The 11,493-nt window shown below is 37.9% G+C and overlaps 1 protein-coding gene across 3 annotated transcripts in view; it reads right to left on the reverse strand.

Moving 5' to 3' along the window:
* The window catches only part of FOCAD (focadhesin), a 363,803-nt gene that overhangs the window by 290,606 nt on the left and 61,704 nt on the right, over positions 1-11,493 (reverse strand). For all 3 annotated transcript variants that reach the window (XM_044660684.1, XM_044660676.1, XM_044660669.1), the window contains one exon: positions 8,586-8,687. In XM_044660684.1, coding sequence (XP_044516619.1) covers positions 8,586-8,687 — 102 coding nt within the window. The remainder of the gene's footprint in view (positions 1-8,585; positions 8,688-11,493) is intronic.

Consider the following 11,493-nt stretch of genomic DNA (forward strand, 5'->3'; position numbering starts at 1 on the left):
GTTTTTTATCCCAATGGATAATAAAGCTACTCTTCCCTCTCCGGGTTGATTACACTAAGAGTAAGGTTTGATTATTACCTCTTAATGCTCTCTTCCTCTCCTTCTTATAATAGTATTTGTCCCCTCTCCCTCCCATGCCCTCTTTGTGTGTAATAGAATATTCTATTTTCTTATTCACTCACGTTTCTCTTGGTGTTCCCTGCTATTTACCCCCTCTTTCCCATCCCCCACGCCATCTTAGATTATTTAGTGTTCCATCCTCACCCTGTGAATTATTCTTCTGATTACTATAATAGTGAATGTTATAATAGTGAATAGAGTTCACTACAGAGAATTATACATAACATTTATCTACATAGGAATACAGATAATTAGATCTCACTGAGGCCCTTAAAAAGTTTTCTTTCTTTCCCCTCTGTATCTTATTTACCTTTTCAGGTTTCTCTCGATTTTTGTGGTTCGATGTCAAACTTTCCATTTAGCCCTGGTCTTTTCTGTGCAAATACCTGGAATTCTTCAATTTTGTTGAATGCCCATACTTTCCCCTGGAAATATATAGTCAATTTTGACGGGTAGTTGATCCGTGGTTGCAGGCCCAGCTCTCTTGCCTTTCTGAATATCGTATTCCAAGCCTTACGGTCTTTTAGCGTGGAGGCTGCCAGATCCTGTGTGATCCTGATTGGTGCTCCTTGATATTTGAACTGTCTCTTTCTGGCTTCTTGTAAGATTTTTTCTTTTGCTTGAAAGCTTTTGAATTTGGCAATAATATTTCTAACCGATTTCTTCTCTGGGTCGAATGTAGTGGGTGTTCTATGAATCCTTTCGATGTCTATATTGCCCTCTTGTTGTAGTACTTCAGGGCAATTTTGCTGAATAATTTCTTTTAGTAGGGAGTCCAGGTTTCTATTAATTTCTGGTTTTTCTGGAAGACCAATTATTCTCAAATTGTCTCTTCTAGACCGGTTTTCTTGGTCTGTCACTCTCTCATTGAGATATTTCATGTTTCCTTCTATTTTTTCAGTCTTTTGACTTTGTTTTATTTGTTCTTGTCTTGAGAGATCGTTAGCTTCCAATTGCTCGATTCTAGCCTTTAGGGATTGATTTTCGGCCATAATCTTCTGGAATTCCTTTTCAATCTGGTCATTTCTGGTGTTCAATTGCAAGATTTTACCTTTTAAACAGTTATTTTCTTGCCAGATGTCTTCCATTTTCCTCAAAATCTCAGTTTTGAACTCTTCCATAGCTTGTGAGGAGTTTTCCTTATTTGAGGAGGGTCCAGATGCTTGTTTGTTCTCCTCCTCTGTTTGCTCGGTTGTCTGGATTTTCTCTGCGTAAAAGTTGTCGAGTGTTAAGGGCTTCTTTTTCTTGTTGTTATTCTTTCTCTTCTGACTTTCCTGAGGTTGGGTAGCCATCATTAGCCCAGCAGCTTCTCAGGTTTATCCTCGCGCTCAGTGTCTGTCCGCGGTCTATTGGTACCTGAGGTCTGAGATCTGGTTTTTTCCAAGGTCAAGCCCCCTAGTGGACCCCCTTGCTTGATCCTCTGCAGGAGGTTCCTTTACAAGTCTCAGGGTGCTGCTTCCACAGTCGTATACCCGTCTGCATTGGTTCCCCACTCAGGTTTTCAGAGCTTTAGTTCCTGGCTGTGTCTGCCTCCACCCACGCCTCCGCCAGTGCCTGTGCGCTCTGCGCTAGGCGTCCACTCTCTGCCCTCGCGCTCAATAAGCTCTGGCTTATTGGAGTCCTAAATCTTGCTGCTCTCAGGAACAGGCCCCGGAGCTGCCAATGACTCGATGGGTGCCCCAAACTTGCTCTATTTCTTTTTAGCTGGCTTCAGAGCTATAGATTTTGTGTGTGGAGGGGGTGGGGGTGGGGCGGTTGCTCAGCCCGCGATTTAGTGAGAGCCCTTTATAGCCTGGAAATGTCTCGATTCCACGTACCTTCCACGCTGTGCCCTGTTGTGGGGTTCCTCCGTTCGTCTGGACTTGTTTTTATGTCCCTTTGAGGAGTTTTGTGTGTTTCGGTCTGGAGAGGTTAAGAGCTGCTTCCTACTCTGCCGCCATCTTAACCCGGAAGTCGCCCCTCTGCCTAACTTTTTACTTCTCCTAAGATTTACTTTTAAGTTACAACCTCAACATCATTTGTGATACATCACTTTGCCACCCATCTAATCAACTGCTAAGTCCTCTTAATTCTCAGAATTAAAGGGTATGCTAGTAATATTTAGTGTTGCTATTATTATGGCAATAATAATAGGCAGCATTTATATTGCACTTTAAGATTTACAAAAGCTTTACAAATATTTTTTTTTATCTTCACAACAACCTGGTACTATTATTAATCCCAACTTTATAGATAAGGACACTAAAGTAGCAGAATTTAAATGACTTGTCTAGAGTCACACAGTTAATGAGAGCCTGACACCAGATTTGAACTCGCATCTTCTCAAATCCATTTCTAGTATTCTATGGAGTGCCGGAACACCTTGCTTTATGCTCTGTTGCAAAGCTTCCTCACTGGTCCCCCAGCCTCCAGTCTTTCTCCTCTCCAACACATCTACCCTGTGATGACCAAATTCAGATTCTGAAAGCACAGATCTGCTCAGGGCAGTTGCCTGAACAAGACACTCCAGTGGCTTTCTTTTGCCTCCAGAATAAAATACAAAGTCTTTGGCACTTAAAAGCCCTTGAACATCTGACTCCATCATCTCTCTAGACTGATTTCATATGACTCCCCCTCATGTACTCCAGGTAAAATGACATGCAAAATATTCTACCACTTTTTTGTCTCTGTGACTTTGCCCACACCTCCCATTCCTGTAATGCCCTATCCCTATATGTCTTTTGTTGTTCAGTCATTTCAGTTGTGTCCATCTCTTTATGACCCCATTTGGGATTTTCTTGACAAAAACACTGGAGTGGTTTGCCATTTCCTTTTCCAGCTCATTTGACATATGAAGAAACTGAGGCAAAAGGGTGAAATGACTTGCTCAGGGTCACACATCTAATAAGTGTCTAAGGTAAAATTTCAACTCAGGAAGATGAGTCTTCCTGATTCCCAGTCTCACACTCTATTCACCACACCACCTAGCTCCCCATCTGTGTATGTTTGCCATTCTGATGCTTAACTTCCTTCAAGGATCAAATGAAGTATTAACTCCTGCCACAGAGTTTATGTGATGTACCACCAGTTCTTAGTGCTCTCCATCACCAAAATTACTTTACATACATTTTGTATTTGTATGTATAAATGGGAGGAGGGATGTTGTAGCAGAGAGAGAGCTGGCCTTGAAGATACAAAGGCCAAGGTTCAAGTACTGCTTTAGATACTTACTGTGTATATGACTGAGCATGTCATTTAACCTTTTAAGTGCTCCAGACAAATTTCTAAAACTTAGATGCAAGACAAAGTTCTGAGCAGTACTAATAAAAGAAGTGTTCTTACCAAGGAGCTCCCTATACAAATGAAATCACAGGTTCAATTCCTACCCATAATGTGTGCACCCAATGCATCCCCTCAGAAGAACCCAAAGTGTTTCATCACAGAGTCTGACAAATAATAGGCACTTAATAAATATTTTCAATTGAACCAATGTATAAACTAGCTTAGATAAAAACTCATCATCACCTAAGAATTCTCTTAGATTGCTAAGAGAAGTCGAGTGGATTTGCTAAGAGCACAAACAAGATCTCATTAGGATCTCTCCCTGGAAAAGGAAAAGAACTATCAAATCTTTTCAACTTAATTCCTCCAGATTTTGCCTGGTCTAAATCAATCCAGTTATCCAAGATCATTCACTAGTTTTACACATTCTGGACCACCCAGTGCCATGACCAGTCAAAAATTTTACAAAGCTCTATAACATCCAAAAGAGTGTGGTGAGAAGTCATTTCTGAGTTCAATGCACTCTGAAAAATATTAAAGCACTGAGCTTCCTAAATGAATAAACACTAATGAATATCTAAAAATGATAAAATCAGGAAAATAGATACTCATCCTCTCAGAAAAGGCTCTTCTTACTAATACATTTATGAATTGTCTAAGTCAGAAAAATCTGAGCTCTTCATTTTTCCAGGCACTTATTATTAGTTCAATGGCCTCACTACTGCCATTGTATGAAATAAAATAGGCTCATTGATCATTCAGTGATCAGTTCAAGTAATTTCTGTTTTTCAAAATGAATAGTGCATAAAAAGACAGAGTTAAGGAGAGCATGACTCTATGCATGTATAGCCAACAGAATAAGAATCCTCATTACACCAAGAGTAGTCAAGGACAACTTAACTGCTATCTTTTGTCTGAAATGCTGACAGTGAAGTGAAAGGCTAATGTAAGTAAATAAATTAAAAGGCTGCTGCTGAGATCTCATTGTGGAAGGAGAATATTGAGTGTGTCCTTAAATACAAAGTATAATTTTAAAATGTCCTTAATTTAATTTCTCCCCATTTTTAAATTCTACATCCCTACTATCAGAAAAAATTAAAACACAAAAATAAAGGATTAGAAGACCAAAAATGATTGTCAGCATTTCAGAACTTGATTGTTTTTTTTTGTTTTTTTTAACATTTATTAATATTCATTTTTAACATGGTTACATGATTCATGCTCCACCTTTCCCCTTCAACCCCCCCCTCCTGCGCCCCACCCACCCATGGCCGATGCACATTTCCACTAGTTTTGTCATGTGTCCTTGATCAAGACCAATTTCCAAATTGTTGGTGGTTGCATTGGTGTGGTAGTTTCGAGTCCACACCCTCAATCATGTCCACCCCGACCCATGCGTTCAAGCAGTTGTTTTTCTTATATGTTTCCTCTCCTGCAGTCCTTCCTCTGAATGTGGGTAGCATCTTTACCATAAATCCCTCAGAATTGTCCTGGGTCATTGTATTGCTGCTGGTACAGAGGTCCATTACATTCAATTTTACCACAGTATATCAGTCTCTGTGTACAATGTTCTTCTGGCTCTGCTCCTTTCACTCTGCATCAGATCCCGGAGGTCTCTCCAGTTCACCTGGAACTTCTCCAGTTTATTATTCCTTTTAGCACAATAGTATTCCATCACCCGCATATACCACAGTTTGTTCAGCCATTCCCCAATTGAAGGACATACCCTCCTTTTCCAATTTGTTGCCACCACAAAAAGCACAGCTATGAATATTTTCGTACAAGTCTGTTTATCTATGATCTCTTTGGGGTACAAACCCAGCAATGGTATGGCTGGATCAACGGCAGGCAGTCTTTTATAGCCCTTTGAGCATGGTTCCAAATTGCCAGCCAGAATGGCTGGATCAGTTCACAGCTCCACCAGCAATGCATTAATGTCCCAATTTTGCCACATCCCCTCCAACATTCATTACTCTCCCCTTCTTTCATTTTAGCCAATCTGCTAGGTGTGAGGTGATACCTCAGAGTTGTTTTGAACTTGATTGTTTTTAAAGGGCTCTGCATACATTCCTTTCTCTGCATACATTCTTTTACTTTTCGTAGCATATGCAATGCTTAGTGCCATGCCTGGCACATTATAGGAACTTTAAAAATGTTTACAGATTTTAAAGTTTGCAAAGTCCTTTACAAATCTCATCTGATGCTCACAATTACCCTTTTAGGCAGGTGCTATTATCATTCACATTTTACAAATGAGGAAAATGAGGCAGAGAGCAGTTATGGGACTCCAGGGTACATCCTTGTTAACTTTGTAACATAGGTCCAACACTTCCTCCACCGCACCACCTAGCTACCTAGATAACAAAACTCTAAGTGGGTAAACTGAATGTTAATCATAACTCCATAACTAGCTAGTTTAGAAGAGGTATATAGGAAAAGGAGTATGATCATTAAATATATTTTTATTTAATTCAATTAATTTTTCTTAATTTGTTTTTTAATCAACAGTAGCATCTATCAAAAATACAATATAATCTCAAAAATTTATATATATATATCAAAATTACTAGTAATAATCAGGCCTAAGATTTCAAGCTAAATAAATGAGTGAACAGAGTTCAATGAGCCAACCTTTCCAAGGAAAGTGCCAAATTCAAAGTTCTAATGTCTTTAAAAGAATACTAGAATAATTTTGTGTATTTAGATTTTAAAGTTGAACCAGATTATGGTACTGTCAGATTAAGACAGAGAAAAAAAAAATTACGTGATCTATTCCTAAAAGTCAATCTAAAAGTGAACAATAAATGTAGGAGAGGCTACAGAATAAGCATAGTTATACACTTTTTGTTGATGGGGCTGTAACTAAACCAATTGTTCTGGAAAGCAATTTGGAATTAAGCTTTTTCTTCCTCTTTTTTAAGTATCTACGATATGCATACTCCTAGAAACATAGATACCACTGTTAGACATATTGCTGGAAGAGGTCAAAGACAGGATAAAACAAGATCATTTATTCACCAAAATCTACAAAAAAGCATTTTTATATTAGCACTGAACTAGAAACAAAGTCAATGCCCATTCACTGGCAAATTTAATAGAATAGTACTCTCCTGTATAAAAAAATGAATATGAAGAATTCATAGGAGCAGAGAAAGACATGAGATAATGCAAATTGAAGGCAATAAAATCAAAAAAACAATGTACACAATGACATCAAGTTATAAAGAAACAAAAGGAAAGAAAAGAGTAGGAGAGAGGAAGGAGGATAGTACCAAGAATGAAGGGGGTTAGGGGGGAATTCCCCTCTCTCAATTATTTGACATGGTGGAGTGAATGAGTATGAAACATTATATATCCAATCAGAAACAATTTATCTATTGGCTAGCTTTGGTGAACTGTTCTTCCTACCAACTCCCCTTCTATTTTATTCTTTGTTGTAAGGGATATCTTGCTGGGGTTGAGGAGAGAAAGGATATATTTGCAAATAAAAGTGATATTAAAAAATTAAAAGATATCAATAAAAATTAGCTTGCAATATTATCAAGACTAAATTAACAAAAGAAATAACATTTTGGAAATAAACTTTAAAAATTAGTATGAAACTGATCATGAAAAAATATGAAAATGAAAATTAATTAACCAAACATTCAAATAGAGAAGTTTGTAACATAGATAACTAGCTCCTTATATAAAAGTTCTTTTAAAAGCTTGTGCTTTTTAAATAGACTTTTTAAACAAGGCTTATTAGAACAATTAGTGCCCTTCCTTATAAACTATATTGAAATTAATATTTCTATATATTTGTATTTCACTTCATTTTTATGAAGTATGCATATGTGTATATGCATTATACACATATACATACACATTTACTTATGTACACACACATATTTATACTTGTCTTCAACATTAGAATATATTGGAGAGTGTGAAGTTGTCAGTCTTAGTATTTGTATTCCTATGACCTAACATACAAAAAGTGTTTAAATAATGTTTGTTGATTGACTGATCTTTGGTCAGAAGTCCTTATCACTGGCAGATCATCATTACTTAATTCTAGTATTAAACTAATTAGCTACTGATTCTAAGACATCTTAGACAATTAAAATCAGCCTACAGTCAATCTGAAAATACTAAATATGGCCACTAATCTAAATAATATTACCCAAAGGAAAATTGGAAAAATTGAAAAGATTATATGCATAGAGGTGGAGAAAGGTAAGCAATATAAATTTTAACCAACACAGTGGCTACCATAGCTACACCAAGCACAACAATGCTGATTTCAAAATATCAGGCTTAGGGGGCAGCTGGGTAGCTCAGAGGATTGAGAGTCAGTCCTAGAGACGGGAGGTCCTAGGTTCAAAGCTGGCCTCAGACACTTCCCAGCTGTGTGACCCTGGGCAAGTCACTTGACCCCCATTGCCCACCCTTACCACTCTTCCACCTTTGAGTCAATACACAGAAGTTATGGGTTTAAAATATATATATATAAGAGGGGGCAGCTGGGTAGCTCAGTGGAGTGAGAGTCAGGCCTAGAGACAGGAGGTCCTAGGTTCAAACCCGGCCTCAGCCATTTCCCAGATGTGTGACCCTGAGCAAGTCACTTGACCCCCATTGCCCACCCTTACCACTCTTCCACCTATGAGACAATACACTGAAGTTAAGGGTTAAAAAAAAATATATATATATATACACACACACACACACACACATATGGCTTAATTATTTAATACAATATGGCCCAGTGCCTAGGTCCCTCCAAATCAATGAACCTCAGTAGGGTTAAACCAAATGGCACATATGCTATTCCCACTGCACCACTGTATGGGATCCAGAATAGTTCCACTGAAAGAAACCATGCAACTCTGGCAAAGGTTCAACCCACTGGCCCATTTCCAAGGGGCCAATACTTCACATGTATCTTCAAGTGGTTTACCAAAAATTTCAACTCAGCTTCCCTAATCAATTAACTAGTGCTTCATTTCTTTTATAATGGTTTTTCCTTGTGTTCAGTATCTCAACCATCAATGAGTTTGGGTTTTCTTCCCCTTAAACTTAAGAAGAAAAAGCAAAAATACATTTTTCTCTTATATATTCCTTATTTCTAAAGTGAAAGACTATCTTTCAAGAAATAGAAGATAAGTTACATTGTAAATATTCAAACATCCAATAGTATCCCAAACATAAAGATTTCATTTTACCTTTCTGGACACTGCTGGAAAAAAGCTGTAAGCTGTTGTAGAAGAACTGGCCAGCAATCTGACCTGTTTTCAAGCACAGTGATGAGAGGATGATGGTGGTTTCTGGAAAAAAAATTTTTTTAATAAATTCATTTGGAAAAATATTCCATCAATAAATATTTATTACGGCCCTACTTATGTTCCAAGCATAGTGATAAAAACTTATCTTTGATAAAAACTAAACTTTGAGATTACAAAGAAAAGCAAAAACCAATTTCTGCCCTCAAGAAGTTTTGAATAATAGGGGCAGATAATACACAACAGAAAGCTGAAAGGTAGTGTGGGGTTGCCATTATCCTCTATATAAGCAATACTTTGTTATATAACTGACATTCTTTTAAAGTTAAACTATAATTCCACCACTTCAGGAGCTAAATTTCTTGAAATCTATAAATCATACCATCAAAAGGGTAAAGGCAGAGACCTAAAGTTAAGACAAGTCAACAAGCATTCATGAAGTCCCTACTATAATCCAAAAAAAGTCTTTGCCCTTAAGAAGCTCACAGTCTAACAGGGGAGACAACATGGAAACAACTCCAAACAAACAAGATATGAAAAGGATAAATTGCAGACCACCACAGAAGGGAGGCACTAGCATTAAGGAGGAATGGGAAAGCATTCTTACAGGAGGCAATTATTATCTTCACCTCAAGGAAGCCCAAGAAGTCAGGAATCAAAGAGGTCAAATGAGAGAATTCCAGGCACAGGGGGCAGACAATTGTAATGCAGAAACTTGTGAGATGTGAATGTTTTGTGTCAGAAACAGCAAGGAGACTAGAGTCACTAGAACTCAGAATATGTGGAACTGCATAAGGTATAAGAAGACCAGAAAGGTAGGAGAGGGTCAGGTTATTAAAGGACTTTAAATGATGAACAGAGGATTTTATATTTGATTCTAGAGATAAGAGAATCATTAGGGTTTACCTGCTCTTTAGGAAGGTAAGTCTGATGGCTGAATGAAGAATGGACAAAAGTGGGAACAAATTGAAGAACGGAGAACAACTAGAAGGGAGCTTTTGGCAAATGGCCTCAACTTTTACAATGAAATGAGCCATGGTTCTCAGCGGAGAAGGTATTAGAAACAGAGCTTTATACGAGATGTGAAGAAGGATGAAACATTTAGAAAAGCTATTGAAAAGAAGTCTTGCTGCTGTGAGAGCCCAATGGAGGATGCAGGGAAAAAAAAGCTATCCAGGTGGTGTAGTTCCACAAATTTCTCCTGCTTTTGTTCAGCAATACACGAGTATGAACAAAGACAATGGATGGTGGAAGTAATCCAAAGCTGAGGTTCGTTAGGGCAAGATCAGTTATGGAATAAACAGAAAAAGGACTTAAGAGTAAAATACAATGTAGAGTTGGACTGGTTTCCCAAGGAGTCAAGCTAAGTAAAGGAAAAGAATGTAGCCAGTGTAGGATGAATGCTTCAGAAAGAATGGGAGTAGAGAGATTGGAAGTCACAATGAGTAGAGAACAGAGATAGGAAAGGGAGAGCAAAGGGAGTTGAGAAAAATATCTATCCAAAAAAAGAAACCTTAGAGGTTTAAAAAGAGCTATTAAATATAGTGTAAATAGAGGCTGGCAAGGATTAACTGATTTCTATGATGAAAGAGGGTTTCCACTATCTTGGAGATCTCCTGCTCTGTAAGTATATTCTGATAAAATGAACCCCAATGAAATGTTTTATCCCAGTGGAAAAAATCTGACTTTGGCAACACCTGAGATCTCAAAAGTAAAAATATTCTAACCCCAATATTAATACATTCACCCAGCCAATCACTTGACATCTTATCCCTATTATTCAAACCTTTCAAAGGTTGAGCAGGAGATCCAACCAAAAGAAGGAAAAACTGTTGTGCTTTGGTTGTGTAAAATATTATATAAGTAGCTATCTTCCTTTGTTCTGGGGCCAAGCAACTATCCATCATTGAGGCAAATTAAACTTTTTTTTTTTTTAAATTATTTTTTTATTATTTTTTTTTATTTTAAACCCTTAACTTCTGTGTATTGACTTATAGGTGGAGGAGCGGTAAGGGTGGGCAATGGGGGTCAAGTGACTTGCCCAGGGTCACACAGCTGGGAAGTGTCTGAGGCCGGATTTGAACCTAGGACCTCCCGTCTCTAGGCCTGGCTCTCAATCCACTGAGCTACCCAGCTGCCCCGCAAATTAAACTTTTTACCTTCTAGCCTCATAAGTTTCTTAATTTACTGACCAGGAGTCAAAAGGACCAAGGTAAGAAGGAATTGTTCTCCAGAATTTTAGAATCTCAGAATTGAGGTATTTCCCACAACATTCTACCTCCCAACTCTTTACATTCTAACTGGCTAGAATGCTCTCCTTTTTCTGTCTCCGTCTTCCCTGAAGTTCCAAATAAAATCCCACTTCCTACAAGAAACCTTTCAAGATCCCCTTTATTGCTAATCTCTGATTATCTTCAATTTATCCTGTCTGTTTGTACATAGTTGTTTGCAGGGTGTCTCCCCCATCAGACTGTGAGCTCCCTGACAGCAGGAGCTATTTTTGCTTTTCTCTATCTCTAGCACTTAACACAGCTCGTGGCATATACTTAATAAATGCTTTTAGAACATCATAAAACAGGAACTTTTATGTAAAAACAATAATGAGGCAGGCAAGCCCATTATCTAAAATAAGGGGCAGTTTGTCTTATGGGGTAGAGTTTCCAAGAAAAACGCACAGCAAAACCTGCTATATACTTTATATTATGAAGATTTCATTTTATTATTAGCTTCACAAGCCCAAGCAATTTGATGTACTCAAATGTAAGGGATGTCTCTTTTAGAATTCAGCAAAGTTGAAGGTTATAAGAGACAAGGACAGAAAATAAAAGAAAAGGAGAAGGAGGGAGGGAGG

Source organism: Gracilinanus agilis, chromosome 1 (genome assembly GCF_016433145.1).
Source record: "Gracilinanus agilis isolate LMUSP501 chromosome 1, AgileGrace, whole genome shotgun sequence".
Classification (NCBI taxonomy): domain Eukaryota; kingdom Metazoa; phylum Chordata; class Mammalia; order Didelphimorphia; family Didelphidae; genus Gracilinanus; species Gracilinanus agilis.